Source organism: Acinonyx jubatus, chromosome D4, assembly GCF_027475565.1.
Source record: "Acinonyx jubatus isolate Ajub_Pintada_27869175 chromosome D4, VMU_Ajub_asm_v1.0, whole genome shotgun sequence".
Classification (NCBI taxonomy): domain Eukaryota; kingdom Metazoa; phylum Chordata; class Mammalia; order Carnivora; family Felidae; genus Acinonyx; species Acinonyx jubatus.
The window spans coordinates 39,053,158-39,073,149 of NC_069391.1; the positions used below are offsets into that span (position 1 = coordinate 39,053,158).

At 41.3% G+C, this 19,992-nt stretch overlaps 1 protein-coding gene across 1 annotated transcript in view; it reads right to left on the reverse strand.

Moving 5' to 3' along the window:
* Positions 1-19,992, reverse strand: part of ACO1 (aconitase 1) — a 65,871-nt gene that overhangs the window by 31,413 nt on the left and 14,466 nt on the right. Inside the window, exons 2-4 of the mRNA XM_027039276.2 lie at positions 8,656-8,774; positions 7,436-7,604; positions 6,267-6,404 (exon numbers count right to left, since the gene is read on the reverse strand). Coding sequence (XP_026895077.1) covers positions 6,267-6,404; positions 7,436-7,604; positions 8,656-8,752 — 404 coding nt within the window. The 5' untranslated portion in view covers positions 8,753-8,774. The remainder of the gene's footprint in view (positions 1-6,266; positions 6,405-7,435; positions 7,605-8,655; positions 8,775-19,992) is intronic.

Here is a 19,992-nt window from a genome sequence, read left to right on the forward strand (position 1 = left end):
GACAGCGAAACAGCGATGCCAGGAGGCACAGGCCTTTATAAAATCAGTCTCCTAGCTCCCGGAGAGGTTTCTGAGGAGGATGGTGCCACCCAAGAGTATCTATAAAGCACGGATTATATGCTGGAGTTTACTCAAAGTCATTCAGTCCCCAATAGGAAAGACACAGGCAGAACAGGGAACCAAGAAGCTCTTCCAGGATTTTTATATTCAAATTACATACGTCTTGAGTCAAAGTAGAACAACTCATAGTTACAACTTCACAGGTTTGGGCACAGAAGGCACTCATAAACTGTATATCATGGATTGAGTGAACCCAGGGAAGGGCGGTAAAATTAATAGCTAAGATCCAAGTCAGACTTCATTCATTAATAGTAAACACCTACTGACTTTACTAGGAAGCCACCACTCTTCTAAACTTAAAATTTATTTTCTGTCTCCACAGTTTAACCCTTTGGGTTTGATGCAACAATCAGCCACATCTTTCAAAAGAGGAAACTGAGACCAGAGAAGTTAAGAAAATTGCTCAAGACCACACAGCTAGTAAATGGTGGAGCTGGAAATGAACTGGAGGCCTCTGAATCCCTACGCCACGCGGCCTTCCTGGAGTAGTAGCTGCAGAGACTGCAGCAGCAGTCTGGTGGTGGTACTGACCACCACCACCACAATCATAGTAACAGCAGGAGCCAAAGTGCAGAAAGGTTAGCTAAATTGTCCAAGGCCAGACATTGGACACTTGCAGAGCCATCATCTGAGCCCAGGTCTGACGGGCCTGGGGCCTCTCCCCTAACCGCCGTGCTCTACTTCTCATCCACCCTCTTCCTCACTTATTAGTGATCCACAGAGCCCGTCCTTGCCACTTGCTGGGAAAACAAGCATGCAACAGCGGCCAATGCACTGCCCACTTGGTGCCCAGAGCCTGGTGAGCGATACAGAGAAACAACCAGGCAATTACGGGAGTGTGACCATCATGCCATGATACAGGAAATACAGAGTGCCAGGGGAACACTCAGATAGGGTCACACACTCAGACTGGGGTCGGGAATGCCTTCGAGAGGAAAATGACACCGATCCAGTCTGAAGGATGAAGAAGAGTCAGCCCGATAAAGACAGGTAGGTGCTCCTTGGGAAGAAAAGGGCTGCAAGCACTTAGCATTTACTCAGTTTACACATTTACACACTCAGTTACGACACTGACTTCTTTCTCCTGATGTGTATATTCTCCAAGGTTAAGTGTCAGTTGCTTTAAAGGAATCAATTCCTGAGGGTGTCTTACAGCAGGGGTCCACAAACTCCGCGGGCCAAATCCAGCCCAATGTCTGTATAGGTTTCGCCCTGAAGCAAGCAATAATTTTTACATTTTTAAAGGTTGAAAACAAAAGGATATGTGAGCAGAGACAGTGTGTAGGCAGCAAAACCTAAAATATTTACTACTGGCCCTTTACAAAAAAAGGTGATCCCTGATGTACTATATGAATGTCTGTGAGTGTGTGTATGCATGAGAGAAAAGCAGAAGGTAGAAATAGAGAAAGGAGATGGTGATGTAGGGGAACAAGGCAGGACAAATGTGTTACCCTGGAAGGACAGAGCCTCTGGATCCTCTGGACCAGTACAGCTACTCCTTTAGGCACTCGTTTCCACCTTCTTACCAGTACACTGAGGGCTCCATCCCTCTGACTCCCACCTGTCTCTTCAGGTCCGGGTCCACATTTCCAATGTATCCCAGGCATCTATCTACATCAGGAACACCTCAGGCACCACATACTCAACGGGTCACACCCTAACACATGAGCTTGCTTCCTGAACCTCATCCTCATCCCCGTCCCCATCTGTCTGTATCATCTAGTGACTGACTTCCCCTCCTGCCACTTAGTATCTACAACTATCCAAGCATTTACTCCAGAAAAGGCCTAACTGGCTCCTCTGTCAGTCTCTTCAACCTACCTTTATACCATCGCCAGCATCCATTTTCTAAAACATAGATTATCATGACCCATCTTGAACCTGCCAATGGCTTCCCATTTCTCAGTAAAGTACAAATCTCTTCCCTAAATAAAACACAAAGTTCTTCAAGGGCGTCTGAGTGGCTCAGTTAGCTAAATGACTGACTCTTGGTTTTGGCTCAGGTCATTATCTCACAGTTCATGAGTTTGAGCCCCGTATCCAGCTCTGTGCTGACAGCCCAAAGCTGGCTTGGGATGCATGCTCTCTCTCTCTCTCTCTCTCTCTCTGTTTCCCTCCCTGGCTTGCTCTCTCTCTCAATAAATAAATAAACATTAAAAAGAAAATTTTAAAAAAATGAAGTTTTTCAGTGTAACCTCAAATTTCCTTGTTTAAAAGACTTTATTTATTTGAAAGACTGAGAGAGAGCAGAGGAAGGGCAGAGAGAGAGAGAGAGAGAGAGAGAGAGAGAGAGAGAGAGAATGAATCCCTAGCAGGCTCCACACTGTCAGCACAGGGCCCGATGTGGGGCTGGAACCCGCTAACTGTGAGATCATGACCTGAGCCAAAATTAAGAGTAAGGACACTTAAATTACTGAGCCACCCAGCCACCTCTCAAACTTCCTTTATAATCCCTCTCCTATCGCCTGGTTCAAACTTTAACTTCAGCCATGCTGAAGCCCTCATATTCTCCCAAACCTCACTTCCCTCATGACTTTGCACCCTCTATTCTCTCCTGTATTCTCTCCGTGCCTTTTCCAGCTCTTCCCTCCCTGGTCTGCACCCTGGATCAAGTGATAACGCTGGCCGAACTCTCCAGACTCCCTGTGTGGCCCTGTGTCTGGTGCCCGTGGCTCTTCTACTCAGAGCACTTGTGGACACCCAGTCAGGGTTCCTCCCCCTCATGTCTCCAGCAGCGGAAGGACAACAGAGCCTCTCACAGCAGAAGCAGGGTTGGGAGGGGAACGTTCACCCCAGAGAATTCTGGGGCGCCAGTGTGACATAAATGACATATTCACAGGACAAGCAGAAGCCAGACATGCTCAGGCTGTTTTAAGATAGGTTAACTCTAGGTAAAAACCTATTTACTATTTAAAACAAAACTTTTTTTATTCTAACCTTGGCTCAATGAACAGTTCTAGTTACTGGGATGAATGAACAGACCTAGAATTTGAATTTGAACTCAGAAGTTCCCTGAATTCACCAATCTACTGAGCTTTTAATAAAGTTTCTGAATATGACTAAAGAGGAAATTTCTCCCTAGTTATGTAATTTGAATTCAGATTTGGACGTATATCAAAGTTTCTATTACATTTAATGGTACTCCAGAAATTCACAAACTTATTTACAGAGTTATTTATAGTTATTTACAGAGGAGAGAGCTTCCACACTCATGAAATCTGGTCAGAAGTTGTTTTGATATTCTTGTTGGGATTTTAAAAAGAAAAGGTTATTTTTGAGGTAACTTTGAATAATTATTGTAATTTTACAATAATGAGTTAGCTAGACCCTCCATTCCTAAAAATGGTGTGTGGCCAATTATTATTCAAGCAAGGCAAAGAGCTCGGAAATATTTAAACGAGAACCTTTATCATCCCAGCACCCTGCCACAGTTTTTTGAGTTCATTTCTGGAAATAGCTGGAAATAAGCCCACAGCACACAGTTCCACAGAAGTTGAGACATATCACATTTAATTCCTTACAAAAATGAGGAAAGAGCCTGGGAGGTCAAATTGCAAAACCAAACTCAAGCAATAAAAACAAAACACCACCAATGAAAATACTTCTAACAGAAATGTTCTCTTTAATTACAAAAAAGAAAAAAAAGTGTTTGCCAGATTTGCATATCAATTTGGATCAAAGTTCCCCCTTGGACTTTGCTGTTTTTATAATAATGTTTTCAGTACTACGGTATACATGTAAAGGGTCCATAAAAAATTGAAATCAGAGTTGATGGGTCTCAAGGAAAAAAAAATCACAGTGAACTTGGTGATGACTCAGATTCATTAACTGCTTAATAATAGCCAGGAGCTCTTTGAATTTTCAGTCAAAAGACTTCAGACATTAAAACAATTACAATTCTATCTCCACCAGTACTTTCCCCTTGCAGGTAGTGAAATAAAGGTAAATTATCAACATCAGTGAGAATCTTCAGGAAAGATAAAGTTGCCAATGATTTTGCGAGGCTACTTTTATAACTTCTGAAGTGGGGTGTTAGGAAATATCCTTACCCTCAATAGAGTAACATTCTATCCATGTACTTCTTATTCTTCCCTTTGACACCAAACTATTAAATTGAGCTCATGTGATTCAAGGAGGGAAAAAAAAGAAAAGACAAATTGCCTAAGGATGAGTTTAGAGTCCAAAGGAAAGCGAACAGCTGCCGAATCTCCAGTCTGTTCCAAGAACCATCAATTCAGGGGACAAAGCCGATGTCTTTTTATCCTGAATTTATCTGGCTTGGATATTGACATTAACTTGAGAATGACCAGCTACTACAGTTCCCTTGAGGCTGTATGGAACCCACTTAAGTCCCCAAGGAAGCAAATAAAGTTTTCTGTCTCTCTCTTTGAGTGGTTTATTTCCTATCTTAAGTGACTTTTTAATTTAAAAACAATAGCTTCCGGGGCTCCTGGTGGCTCAGTTAGTTAAGTGTCCGACTTGAGCTCAGGTTGTGATCTCGTGGTTTGTGGGTTTGAACCCCATGTCGGGCTCTGTGCTGTCACCATGGAACCTGCTTTGGATCCTCTGTCTCTCTCTCTGCCCCTCCCCTGCTCGCGCTCTGCCTCTAAAAATAAAAATAATAAATAAACCAAACCAATAGCTTCTTATTGTGAAAATGAAGAACAGTTACAATCCCAGAGATAAATCATCTAGCAGTTTGGCATCTCTTTTTTCAATCTTTTAATCTCTGTATAGTTCTTCATCTAGCTGAAATCACGCCATACAAGCAATTTATATTTGGCTCATTGAGCTAAGACATGAGTATGTTCCAAGTGTTATTAAACGCTTTATAATTATAACAGCAAATGTTACCTAATAATTTACTTCAAGGACATACCTTAATTTAATCATTCTCCTTTGTTCGACGTTTAGGATGCTTCTAGGTTTTCAATATTATAAATCATGCTTTAATGAACACTATGTAGTCATTAAGCTATTTCTGAATTTCAGGTATCTGTGAAGGATATGCTCAGAAGTGGAAATTCCAGGATGAAAGGTATGGTGATTTCTAATAATCTTAATACACGCTACCTTCATCATTTCTAATTCAGTGTGATCAGCAGCACATAAAAGTGTCTCCCTCATGACACCTTTATAATTAATAATGTTTATTTTCTAATCTTTACTGATAGGAGAAAATGGTATCAAGGATTTAATCTACTTTTTTATTACTTGTAAAGTTGAAAAGGATTTATGTCGTGTTTACCATTTGTTTTTCCTTTTATTGTGAAACATCCACTTTCCTTTACCCATTTATCTGCTGGGTTTTACGATTTTTTAATGGATTATACACAAGGTTTATATATTAAAGATATTAGCTCTTTGTTGTATTTGTTGCAAATATTTTAAAGATATTTACTGTTAACTTTGAAGCCATTAAATCTATAGTTCCTTGTTCCTTTTTTGCTTCATTTACTGCTTTTAAATTTAGAAAGATCTTTCTCATCAAGACATATACATACTTATATTTCTTTTAAAGTTTTTGATGATTTAATTTAAAAAATATTAATGCTTTAATTCATAGGACCTGCTCTATCAAGTAACTAATTTTCCCAGCATTGAATGTGGTATAGTTCTTTCTTCTGCACTCATAGTTGATGATAACTTTATTGAGTTATTCTTCTAGGTTAAGATATCAGACTTTTAGCAGTACCTGGTTGCCCTGCTTGTATCCAAATCCTGGCTGTATAATCTTGCACTTACTTTTACAACAGATGGAGTGTACTTCCCACTCCTGAGTTAGGGCTTGACTGTGTGTCTTGCTTTAATATTATTGCAAATAGACAGCATTCTAATCTGCCAGCCCTAATCTAAGCCTCAAGAGATATTGTGGGTTCCCACTTGCCCTCTTGAGCCTCTGTGATCACCAGGAGCTTTCTCCTTCAGCCTGGTCCCCAAAAGAAGTGAATAGGAAAAAAACCACACATAATAACCCCCCACCCCCCCCCCCAAATCTTCACTGGAAAATCTGTATTAAGTTTGAGTTTTTCTGAATACATCTTTTAAAGATTTTCTTCTTTTGTTTACTTACACACACAAAGAAGACTTGATCTCCAAGATTCTGCACAAAACAAAAAACCCAAGTTTTCATCCTAATCTCTCACCTTCTGTTGAAATCAACCTGGATGGAGTGATCAATTACAAGATCAGCAGGACAAACAGGGTTTATTTTCTCTGGATCTCCTCCTAACTTTTTCACAGCATCTCGCATTGCCGCAAAGTCAACCACAGCTGGCACACCCCTAAGAAAAGAGAGAATTAAACAGAAAACAAAACTGTTAAACAAGTGTACTTAGATTTTTCACCTTTTGCCTCCAGTGACAATACTGGCCACGAGACAGTCTCATCAGTGGGGCTAACAATAGATGCCTTAGAAAAGTGGAAGTTTCTAAACATGCTTCCTTGAGCAGAAATTGGTAGTAAGCACCATGACTGAGTGGTATCTCTACATGCAATTTTGCATTAAAGTTAACAACAAATACGGTCTAAATAGAGACCGTGGTAAAATGTGCACTTAACACTGGGGCTGTTACTGCCATGGCTGATTCCCATTCACGTGGGGGGGGTGGGTGACAAAGGCCTATAGAAGATACACAGATTTCACCTCCAACCTTCAACCTCCAACCAAATTTAAAGAAATGGATGTAATTCAGAGAAGAATGCTGTGAATCCTTCCTTTTTATTATTTTGAGTATAAAATTTGTCCTCTAGACTGTCCTTTGGTAAAGTAAAATTTCGTCTCTATAAGGAATAAAATAACATCAGTTAAAAATGGAAAGGCAAGATCTCAGAAAACAGGCCATGATGGGGAATAAAGACTCCCAGGAATAGCAGGATGTGAACTGAGGTTTAAGGGCAACAGGTCAGGCCTTGTGAACTACAAGTCTCCCCTCAGGACACAGCATATTGATATTCTAAGGACAGCTGTTTCAAACCTGGCTATCTGGGTGACAGGATGTGAGGGAGAGAAGATTCCAAGATAGCCCTACTCCATGCTATTTCTTCCACTTTTTGTTAGTATACTTAAGGTTAGGATCTCCAAAAACAATGACCTTTGCCACTGGAAGAAGTGGAGTGACTACACATCCCACTTGTCGGAGACAATCTCTATCTGTCCAGGATAACAGACCTCTTTCGTTTTCAAAAGTGTCTGGATAATGGGTGATAAATTATACAGTCATAGCGTGTGTGCGTGTGTGTGTGTGATTCAAGCTTTCCTTAAAGGCTGGCAAGGGAGGCAGTGAACAGGGAAGTGAAGCGACATTAGGCTCACGTAAAGTCTTGCAGGATGACGCGGGCAGGCTTAAACGGCACTTCTATGTTCTTATGCTGCATGACATTCCAATTTAGGATATTTTCAATGTCATTTTTCTTCACCAAAAATTGATCACAGTTCCGAATGGCTGCCTCCAGGAGAACTCTGATAGAAAATGGTAAGCGTTCTAGAAAAAAAGAAAAAAGTATAACAAAATAAACACAAGTCATGAGACACATTATATAAGAGCTATTTTAAAGCCAGTCCCCGTATAAGCCTGATATGAAGCATCAGACTATTTTTCCAACAGGGAAAGAGGGTAAATTTAAATTGATTTCAACAGTTCGATATGTAAGAATACTGAATGGGTTGAAGAGACATTCAGTAATAGAAAAAGTTAATTCTTTCACAATAAATGATTGCCTTACCTTGAATTCCATTAATAGTTTCTGTTAAGTCATCATGAAAGAAGTTAGCCTAGATATTTACCATATTATGTGCTGGCAAGTAACACACACACACACACACACACACACACACACACACAGAGTAATATTTCTTATGAAAACTAGTGTTCAAGAAATGAGAAAATAACTTCTTCACAACTAATGTAATTAAGACCAAAGTTTGGTCACATACACCTTTCAAAGGAAATATAAGCCCACATGCCATGCAGAATGGCTACTGGTAGTGGGTTCAAGGATACAACAACAGTTCAGAAGAAAAACTATTTTATTTATGAAAGAAATGTTCATTCCTGATCTATGGAAACTATTCACCAATATTATTTGGAAAAGACAAGAGTGCAAAGGTAGAAAAGCAGAGGATTTGGGATAAAAAAAAGACGTTTTTGTCCTCTGCTCTTAACCCACATTGTTGTTTCTTGATCATGTCATTGACCCTCTCTGGGTCTCAGCTTCCTCAGGACTTCTAACATTTTATAAACATGACCTCAAGGGGTTGTTATGCAGACTAAATGATGTGATATATATGTATAAACCCTCTATATACTATAAAGTGTTATATAAATGTCAGATGTATATAATCATTACTAACATAAAAATGAGCAACGTAAGAAAAGGTGTGAGTTTGTGTGCTTAATTCAAGACCATTCAGCCATTTCTACTACTCCCTCTTTCAAATCTCCTAAAGGCTAATTAATTACATAGCTTAATTACTATGCAAACGAGACTCAAACTGCTGTCAGAACAATTAACATCATAGAGCCATGCACCTACCATATCTTGAATCCTTCAATTTATTCAAATTGAAGAATTTCTTTCCTGGTTGTGCAGGATCTAAAGGCTCAACAAGGTGTGCAAATGGGTTGCTCATGATTCCTGATGGCCACGTGTCCCTGAAAAGAAAAGGGAACATTTAATTTCTAACTGTCAAAACTGGACCTCATTTATTTTGACAATCACGGTAGATATTCACTTCAAGACATCACTCATCTTTTCACAGGAGGAAGGCAGGACATAAACGACTACAAGAATTATATTCTTAGCAAATAAAATGGGCTTCTGTGAAGGTATCGTGAAAGCTAGCATTCACCTCTTGAGAGACCATAAAATCCCACACTTTTGTCTTATGTCTACAACTTTCCAACATTCTTCCACCAATAAGATATACAGTGTCTTATGGTAAATCCTGAAGATACAAACTGGCCCCTTGAGCTGGACTGATGTCTTGCCTGACAGGAGGTAAAAGGTCATAGCAGATGACAAGGAATTGTATAAAACTTGAACTTTGGAAGTAGGGGCTTGAAAGCACTATTTCCTGTTGTAACAGTCTCTGCAGCATTTGAAAGAAACATGGTAGTTTGAAGTCTTCCTGATTCACTTTGCACAAGGTGGCAACAAAGTGTTCACATCAAGGAATCTCTGTTACTGCAGTGGGGCGTAAAGGCCTAAACTTACTTCCCAAGTGAGTGTGGAGGAGACCCTCTACCCCAGCTCCAGGCAGGTTTATAAGCAGTGAATCAGGGAAGTAATTGTTCCTGGCCTCCACCACACAGATAAATAGCAATTTCAAATAACATAAATGTTATGTTATGTTATGTTATGTTATGTTATGTTATGTTATGTTATGTTATGTTATTTGAACAAAACACAGTAGGAATAGCAAGTAGAGAAGGAATAAGAAAACTTGTTTTTAGTCCTACCCCTGGGGCAAAAATCCTTCAGCCAATCCATTTCCCAATTTTGAGATAAGAATAGTAATGTTCCGGGGCGCCTGGGTGGCTCAGTCGGTTCAGTGTCTGACCTTGGCTCAGATCATGATGTCATGGTTTATGAGTTTGAGCCCCGGTTTGGGGTCTCTGCTGTTGGAGCAGAGCCTGCTTTGGATCCTCTGCCTCCCTCTCTCTGTTCCTCCCTGGCTTTCTCTCTCTCTCTCTCTCTCTCTCTGCCCTTCCCCCTGCTCATTCTCTCTCTCTCTCTCTCTCAAAAATAAATACAAACATTAAAAATAAAAAAGAATAGTAACATTTCTGAGGCGTGTAGAGATCACTTAAAACTAAAATCTTAAAAAAACAAAAACAAAACACAAGAATACTAACATTTCCCCAATTAATTCAGGGGTTTTATGAATACTTAAATATTCAACATATTTGAGGATGACTAATATGGAACGATCAACATTACTGTAAAATGAAAAAACAATATGTGCAAACTCTGGACATATGGGTTCAGTTCATACCACCACAATAAGACACGTATTGCAATAATGTGGGTCAAAAGAATGTTTTGGTTTCCCAATGCATATAAAAGTTATGTTTACACTATACATTAATCTATTTAAAAATAATGTATATACTTTAATTAAAAAACACTTTATTGCTGGGGCAGGAGGGTGGCTCAGTCAGTTAAGCATCCAAATTTAGCTCAAGTCACAATCTTGCAGTTTATGAGTTCAAGCCCCACGTCGGGCTCTGTGCTGACAGCTCAGTCTGGAGCCTGTTTCAGATTCTGTGTCTCCCTCTCGTACTCTGTCTCTGTCTCTCTCTCTCTCTCAAAAATAAACATTAAAAAATGTTTAAATAAAAAATACTTTATTGCTAAAAAATGCTAACCATCATCTGAGCTTTCAGGGAGTCATAATCACTGATTGTAGACAACTATACCAAATCTAATGATAATGAGTAAGTTTGCTATATTGTGAAAATTGTCAAAATGTGACACAGAGACAGGAAGTGAAGAAATGCTGCTTGGAAAATGATACCAACAGACTTGCTCAAAGCGGGGTTGCTACAAACCTTCCATTTATAAAAAATGCAGTATCTGCAAAGCACAATAAAATGTGGTGTGTCTGTAACAGGAAATGACCCTTTGGGGGGATAAAAAGTTACAAGTGGTTCTTGTCTCCCTAGACAGGCCCATAGCTTCATGAAAACACCAAAGTGACCGGCTCCTTTAAGAAGGGCAGGGGCCTTGAAGTCAAGATTAGGAGTAAGATTCAGTTTCCACTACTCATCCTTTCATTTTGTTTGTGTTTTTAGCCATGTACCCATGTTGTGTTTTTACCCATATAACTTTTTGAAAACTAACTGAAAGTTTAAAAGAAATAGATATTTGTGTATATCCTCTGTCTAAAGTCCAGGGCTAGGGAATTCTGGGGAGACGCAGTGGACTGAGAAGCAGCCCCTGCCTTCCTGGAGTTAGCAGTGCTGGAGGCCACAGGACAAGCCAGACACCTGTCAGGAGCACTAGAGAATGCAGAGGACAGAGTGAGGTTGTCTGCCAGCATCTCTGTGCCGGCAATGACTTCTTTCCCCGAGTTCCACGTGGTTTTGCAGGGGCTGCCATTTTGTCAGGGAGAGGGAAAGCTATCTGCCCTAATCTGGGCCAATTCACTTCCTTCTCTGGGAATTCTGGAACCAAAACTAAAGGAAGGCCAGCAAGGGAAACTGTGTTTATAAAAGCATATGCCCCTAGACCATCTGAGTTAGAACTACCCAGGGATAGTTCTGGTTAAAAATACAGATTCCTAAGTCTCACCCCTAAGCTACTGAATCAGAATTGATGGGGGAGGTGGGAGGAGAGAGCAGGCCTGGGTGGAATGTGCCGTCTAAGGGGGGCAGTGGCCATTTGGCTCCAGCCTAGAGCTGATGCAGGAATGCCCAGCTCACTGTTGACAGATCATCCAATTTTTCAAGCAAGTCTGGCAGTCGGGATTTCTACATGAACTCTCTTGATTTAGAAATGTTGGTAACTAAATGTTTCTAAAATACCGTGTGAGTCTGTAGCATGACGGCTAAACCGAACACGCCTGTGGGCTCTATGTGACCACTGGACTGCCAACCCGTGACACGTGTCCCAGCCCCATCTGGCAGATGTCTCAGACTGGAGAAGGGCAGGGTAATCAGAGAGAGAAAACTCAGGTAGGCAACTACAGAGAGAAAGGCGAGAGGTAACCTGCGTGGGGAACTGGATGGCAGCAGCTGATGTGGAAAAGTGGTGGATGGAAAGAAGAGGCAAAAGCTAGAGAAAACAGCCACGGAGAGAATCACCGAATCATGGGGCAGAAGAAATACAACTGAACCCTAAGTGTGGAAGGCGGGAGGATCTTAGGACTGCTTTGGGAAGGAACACTGTGGCCTTGAAGACAGAGTACATTTCTTTATCTTTATTTATTTTGAGACAGAGAAAGCATGAATGGGGGAGGGGCAGGCAAGAGAGAGAGAGAGAATCCCTAGTAGCCTCTGCACTGTCAGCACAGAGCCCAATGAACCATGAGATCACGACCTGAGGCAAAGTTGGATGCTTAATCGACTGGGCCACCCATGTGCCCTGGAGGACAGAGCACATTTCTTAAAGTGCTACACAGATGTGAGATACTTGTTGTTCATCCCCACTAAATGAGGAGCCAGTCAGGAGGAAAAAAAAACCTATAAATATACTGTTTAGTAAGAAATACGCTGGCTTGTTGGTAGAAGTTTACAAATTGGTGGGCTCAGAAAACAAGACTAATAATTCCACTGATTGGAATTTTGAGGCTGTAAATTGAAAAAGGCAATAATAATCCTATTCTCCCTTTGATTTGTTACCGATTCCATTGCCCCTAGATGTAAGTTTTCTACCCCACAGAGTAGCAACTGCAACAGTGAAACTGCTGTTTGGCCTGCCTGGGAAATGGGTCAGGAAAAGAGCCTCTCCACAGAGGCTGTGGGACATTTGAGAATCTCTACAGCCAGAGGAAGTGGTGGGAGGCCCTTGCAGAAAGGGGCAGGGTGAGTCATTCACATCTTTAGAAAGCCTTGAGTCTTTGACTCTTCCCTATCTCTGTGTCAAACCCTAATGGGGACAGGTGCCTCAAGTTTGCCAAAAGTCTACGATTAAACCAACTGCTAAGTTGTACCCGTTTGCCATGACGCAGTGGATGAAATGTGTCAATTTACTTCCCTATAGCTTACGAATGCCCCGTAACTCTGGCAGAACTCTGAAAACCTTACACAATTTCTGCTGTTCCCACCACCCTATGAAGCCTACCAGTATTTCAGGACAGATATGGTGACCGACAGAGCTCTTAGGGAAAATGGCTTGTGTAAAAAGTGCTCTACCGTCTGCCTCCCCTTTTCCTTAAAAACTAGAAAATTGTCAGGGTGCCTGGGTGGCTCGGTCGATTAAGCGTCTGACTTCGGCTCAGGTCATGATCAAGTGAGTTTAAGCCCCGTGTTGGGCTCTCTGCTGTCAGCACAGGGCCAGCTTTGGGTCCTCTGTCTCCCTCTTTCTCTGTCACTCCCTAACTTGTGCGCATGCAAAAACTAACTAGACAATTGTCTAATTTCACTAATCAATGAACCAAATTCTACTTGCAGAAGCTAAAAGAGAAAGAAATCAGTCACCAGTTACCAAGTACCAACACATAAGTACACGGGTACCGGTACATAAATACACCCAACGCTTTACACCATCTTCTCTAATTTTGGCAACACCTCTGTAAGCTAAAGCATATCATTATTTCCATTTTACAGTCGAGGAAACTGCAGCTCAGAGAGATACAAAAATTTGCCTAAGGACATGCACCTAGTTAGAGGCAGAGCCAGGTTTGAAATTCCGGCTCTTCCCACCCTACCCTCAAGCGACTTCCTTCACCCTAGGTGCAGCAACTTCGGTTCTGAAGGTGGTGCTGTGTAGAGGTCACAGACCAACCCCAAAGCTAAAACAAACAAACAAACAAACAAAAAAAACCCCAAAAAAACAAAACAGGAGAGACTCATGGGCCTGAGAAACCCTCCTGCTGAGACTCAGTTTGGAATACTGGAGTTGCTTTTCCTTCTTTCCGGGGTCACCCAACACGTTAGTCTGAGCTGGGCATTGTCACATGCCCCTTGCCACTTTTACTAAGTCACAGGTCAGTGACAAGCAATAGCAGCAACCCAAAACTGGTTTTGCTTCTGGGAAACTGTCCTTTCAAAAAGCTGGAGGGCTCTGGAAATCCCTTCCAGGTTTCACTCATGCTATTACTCCTGTCTTAAAATCACTTTATAGGAGCTCCCAATGCTTTAGCAGTCCCAAGAGAAAGCCAAAAACAACTGTGTTCCAAGGAGGGTAGAAGGGAAAGACCTTTGGCTTGGGAACATTCCAGATCCAAAGTAGAATCTAGGCATCATAAATGCCTCCTAGGTCTGCCTTCTCCTGGCCAGACTCCTATCCCATCCTCAAACCTCAAGTATTACTGCAAATCCTGCAGACTCCCCGAGGTCTGGGTTTCATCTAGAAACCCCACCAGCTGGCCAGGGAGTGCTGCCTACTTCCCACATGCACAGGAAGCACAGACCCCCACCATTTCAACTCCCTTCTTTTCTTATCTGCCATCCTCCCTTCCCTCTGTTTTGTTCCTGCCTTTTTTCTGTTTCACCTAATTCCCATTCAATACTAATAAAAGGGAGGAGTGAAGAGAGAGTTGTTGTGGACTTTTTTTGGGGAGCGGGTGGAGTGTTATCCTAGTTTTTTTCTTTTTGGAAGGGTGAGGGTTAGTGTCATGGAAATAAGCATGGGTGCTACCTTTTCTGCTCCACAGAGTAAGATAGTATTGCATAGAGGAAAAGAGAAAACAAATTACAAAGAAGAAGAAAAAGTTAAGAAAGGGAAATGGTATCTTTTAAGCAGTGATGTTAGAGCTCATTAAGAACTGTGCTTCATGAACCTTGTGTTCAGGACTGTAGGGCCGCTGAACATTGGCCCCGGCCTGTGAATCAAGTAGGACGCATGAACAGTTCTTATACAAAAGGAATTTAAAGACAGACACTTGCACTGTACTTGAAACCCTTCTCTACACTTAGCTCACACTCTTAAAATGAGGAGAATTATTCAGTTGAGAAACAGTGTGTTTCAAAGCTAACCCATCCTGAAATACCAGCTGGGTGACTTGTACATTGTCATGATCCCCTCAGGTACATCTTGTGCCGGGACAGGAGAGGTTGGGGAAAGAGTACTGAACACCAGATTTTTAAAGCAAATTACTAAAAACACTAAACATTAGCATAGGCAGACAGATCTAATTTAACAAATGAACCATGCTCTTGGCAAAATAGTGCAGGCAGTTCAGAGCTGGGGTTCCTCCCCAACCACAGTCTTGCTGCCAACCAACCTTTGGTCTCAATTTTGGACACCTGCAGGGGACTCAGAGAGGCACCACCTTTTTGTGCATATGTGGCATGGCATTAACCCATCCCCCACCATGCCCTTGGGACACCTGGCCTTAGATGCTATGCAGGTGATGAGACAGAATCAGAGAATGTTGAGCCTTCTGGAGAGAACTTAAAGATGCCATAGCATTTTCCTGACCAGGAGACAGAGGTCCCCAGAAGCAAAGTGGGATCACTAGATTTATGAGTGGTAGACCTAGGAAGAACATACAGCTGATTTTCTCTCCAATGAAACGCAAATTTCTGGCAGGGATAAAAAGTATGCGCAAAATCCTCCAAAAGTAAAGTTTAAAAAAGTACCACTTAGGCATATCACAGTCTTCTGGCACTTTTGTGAGTTAGTTCTCTAATCACTGACTGAGCCTTCCATGTGGTGCAAAATACCAGAGAACTGACTGGCAGCTGAACTTTGGGAAAACAACTTAGAGTTAAGTTTTTCATAATCTACCCTGGGTAACTAGTTTTTTTTCTAAGAGAGGCAGACAAGTAAGGGCAAATAAATTTTATTGATATAAATATCAAACATACAATTCCTTACTCAGATTCAACATAAGAAATGTGAGCAAAGACTCACATTAATAGAAATGAAATAGAAGAAGTTGAATTATATATATACAAGAATCTAATTTAAAAACTTCAAGACTATTAGTACATATACATTCATACACACACATACCATCATATATAGAAATGAATAGAAAAAGATCTAAAATAAAGTCAACATTGATTATCCTTAAGTAGATAAATGTTTAAGTAGAAACTATCTTTTGAAAGCAAGCTAGAACACTTCATAAAGTTCCTGAAACCACAACATACGGTTCTTTCTTTCATAATGTCTGATGAGGATTTATTTAAAAGTAAATTTGTGACTATTACTCTTTAGATAAACCCACTCTGCTCCTCCAAACTACGTCCTTGTTGTCCAACGATGCAGTTAAACGGTTCACTAAAGAATTTGTAAATGGTTCACATTTAACATCAGACAGATCAGTTGCATATGTCATATAGGTCACAAGTATCAATCCAAGCTGGACCCCTTCCTTCTCACCACCCTCCTCAGCCCTCCTCCAGCCCCCCCTTCTCCCCATCACCCTACTGTCCTGCAATCCCAGCAGGAGACCAAACTTGCTGCAGAACCATATCTTCTAGGCTGCTGAGAACTTCAAAAATATTACACTAAGTAAAAGATGATCATTGCAGAAATATTACAAAGTGCAGGTAAACAAAAAGAAGAAAATAAAAGTCACCTATAATACCATGCATGGTTTGGAGTTTCATCTAACATGACTTTTATTTATTTATTTATTTATTTAATTTATTTTTTAATATATGAAATTTATTGTCAAATTGGTTTCCATACAACACCCAGTGCTCCTCCCAAAAGGTGCCCTCCTCAATACCCATCACCCACCCTCCCCTCCCTCCCACCCCCATCAACCCTCAGTTTGTTCTCAGTTTTTAACAGTCTCTTATGCTTTGGCTCTCTCCCACTCTAACCTCTTTTTTTTTTTTCCTTCCCCTCCCCCATGGGTTTCTGTTAAGTTTCTCAGGATCCACATAAGAGTGAAACCATATGGTATCTGTCTTTAACATGACTTTTAAAGGTATTTGGATTTTGGGGCGCCTGGGTGGCTCAGTCAGTTGAGCGTCCAACTTTGCCTCAGGTCACCATCTCATGGTTTGTGAGTTCGAGCCCCACGATGGGCTCTGTGCTGACAGCTCAGAGCCTGGAACCTCCTTCAGATTCTGTGTATCCCTCTCTCTGCCCCTCCCCCACTCGCACTCTGTCTCTCAAAATAAACATTAAAAAATATTGGAAAAAAAAAGAAATAAATGTATTTAGATTTTTTAAAAAATGGATTAGACCTCACAGTGTTTTGCAAATTGCCTTTTCTCACTCAGCAATACATCTTTATCGGGCTATCAGGTGATATTTTATATCATTTTTAATTACACCATAAAAATCTATCATTTAGATATACAACAATTTACTTAAATCTCCCATTAGTAAATACTTAGTTTCCAGGTATTAACAGGCAAACAATGCTGCAACCTTTGTACACACTTCTTTGAGTAGGTCCTCAATCCATTTCCTTAATATAAATTCCTAGCTTCTGGTCCCTAGAAGTAGGACAGCTGAGTGAAAGGATTTGCATGTCTCCATTGTGTTAAACATCACCACGTGGCCTGGGAAAGGCTGTGCCAATTTATGACCCTTCTCTGAGGCAGTGAATGGAGGTGCCTCAACGAGGCAACATAATTCTTCGCCAAATGGAAAGATTAAAAAGCTAATCTTGGGTGTATCTTTAATTGCCAGTGAAGGTGGACACTTTTTCATCTGTCTCTTTGACATCTGAATTTCTTCTTTTTTAAACTGTCAGTCTGCCAGACACAGATCAAACCGAGTGATACCCAGATGGCCTTTGGTGACCAAATGTTCTTCTTGGAGGAGGACTTCATCGAGCTCTTAGTGTGGATGAGACTTGGCTCTGGGACCCTTAAAATCTTTGGGCAGCTCTAAGGTCTGATGTACAGTCTGACCCCATGCCGAGGTGCATCCTGAACGTAGCTGGTTATAGCAAGGTAAGAGGCCCCATTAGCTTAAATCATGGTCAAAACCCCATTTGGTTCAGTGAGCTTTGCTCTCTGTTACCCAGACTGAACTTTCAAAGCCCAGGCAGCAATCTTGCAAGTGGGTTTTAGGACACTGAACACAGAGCACGGGCAGCACACTGCTGACCCATCACTCTTGCCAGAGGAACATCTCAGACCATACACCCTGCAGAACACCACACCGTGATGCTTATTCGGCACAGCCAGATTTGCAGAAATGCACGGAAAGGTCGACTGACTTTAGCTAAATGCCAGTGATCAGATCCAGTAAGATTCACCTCTTCAAGTCACTTTCCAGACTCTGGAGTATAGAAATCCAAGATTTAGCTGCTTCTGTTATCAGAGTTGAATCTTTTTAGGTTGTTTTAGGATAGGGAAAGAGGGGCAGTATGAATGGGCCCCACAATCAACCAGCAGGGGAGAGGAGTGAGCCTGAGCAGCGGGACTCCTGCCAGTAATGGGGTGGGGAGGACAGAGGTTTTGTTTAGTTCTCGAGGGTGGGGAGTGTGCCTATCAGTTTCCAGGAGAGCTTGTATAGTTTCAAAGAGTTTCCAAGAGATTAGTGGAGAGTGATGGATAAAGTACAGACAACACACGCTCCACATTATTTAGGATATCTAAAGGCACACAGGGGTGGGCTTTTAAAATCCATTCAGACAACAGAAAGAGGTTTCTTCTGTATTTCATGTGGTTTTCCCATCTCTCCCCTCCTCACATTTTCCTAAATACACCCATTCTGAATTTTCACGGGTCCCAACTCTAAAGTCAAAGTCAAGTCACTGCATCTCTAGAGTTCATTTCAGTTCACTATAAGGATTAGCAATGCTTCATTTATTTTCTGTTTAAAGAAAAATTAATTGGTACCACTCCCAAACTGACTGTTGTGTATCTAACTATCATGCTACTTATAAACAACTTTTCATCAAAAGCGAGATTCCAAGGATGTCTATGTAAGCATAAATAGGACTGAGGTCAGAACCACCCAGGCCAGCAAACCACCATGGCTTGTCAAGTGGATTTTTTCACAAAGTAGAGAACTAGAAAGATTAGCTCTTTGCTTTCTTTGATGTAACTACATCTGGACAACTGGAATAACTAAATATCTCCGGATTTTCCCAGAGACCAGGTCATCTAAAAAAACAAAAACAAAAACTACCCACAGAAATCTCTTACATGGGGTACTTGGAAAGAATTTTGAATAAGAAGCCCTAAGAGCAACGATCTATTTTGGGACAGAATGTAAACAAAGAAAGAGGTAGTGCAGAAGTAGGGTCTTGCAGAAAGGAATTGTTGTGCAACAATATAACCAAATCCATCAACCCATTTTTCTTGAGCAATAATTATATGCGACGTGCACCCTTGTCTGTAAACATGAATAAGACTGCTTCTGTATCAGAAAGTTTTGCCATCACAAAACAAAGACAATTTGCTTGTCTTTTTTATTTTTATTTCCTTACTGAATTAAAAAATTTTTTCAATGTTTATTTTTTGAGAGAAAGAGAGAGATAGAGACAGAGTGCTAGTGGAGAGGGACAGAGAAAGAGGGAGACACAGAATCCAAAGCAGGCTCCAGGCTCTGAGCTGTCAGCACAGGGCCCGACGTGGATTTTGAACTCATGAACTGCAGATCATGACTTGAGCCGAAGTTAGATACTCGACTGACTGAACCACCCAGGTGCCCCTGTTTTTGCCAAATTTTTAAATAATGTCTATTTTCACTTATTCTTCCATCTCATCCTGGACAACTGCCCAGAAGGCTCCACATATATTCCTAGATTTTTAAAAAGAGCTGTCACAGTTTTGAAATGATTGAGTTCCATTTTGAATGAGCCATATAACCTTTCTGTGCCTCAGTTTCCTAACCTGTAACATAAGTTTAGTTGATAATCCTAAAAAGTCCCTTCTGAGTGAAAAAAATTCTATGCTTCATTATTCATGTACTCAACACACATTTATATTAACCATCTAATATGTGCCAGGAACTGTTTTAGGCACTGGGGATACACCCAGTAAAAAACTGACAAAGGCCCTGCCTGTGTGGTGCTTCCATGAGGAAGGAGACAGAGTATACAGCTAAATGATATACAAACAGAATGTCAGATGGTGACCAGCTCTGTGGATAGGCAGGACAAGGGCAGTAGGGAGTGTTGGGCCGTGAAGCATACTGAGAGATCAAAGGAGGTCTCATTCATATGGAGCCACTTGAGCAGAGCCTTGAAGGAAGTGAGGGGACAAGCTATGTACAACTGGAGCAGGGGTGAGACCATGTGCAAAGGCCCTGAGGCGGGTCTGAGGAAGGCAAGGAGGCCAG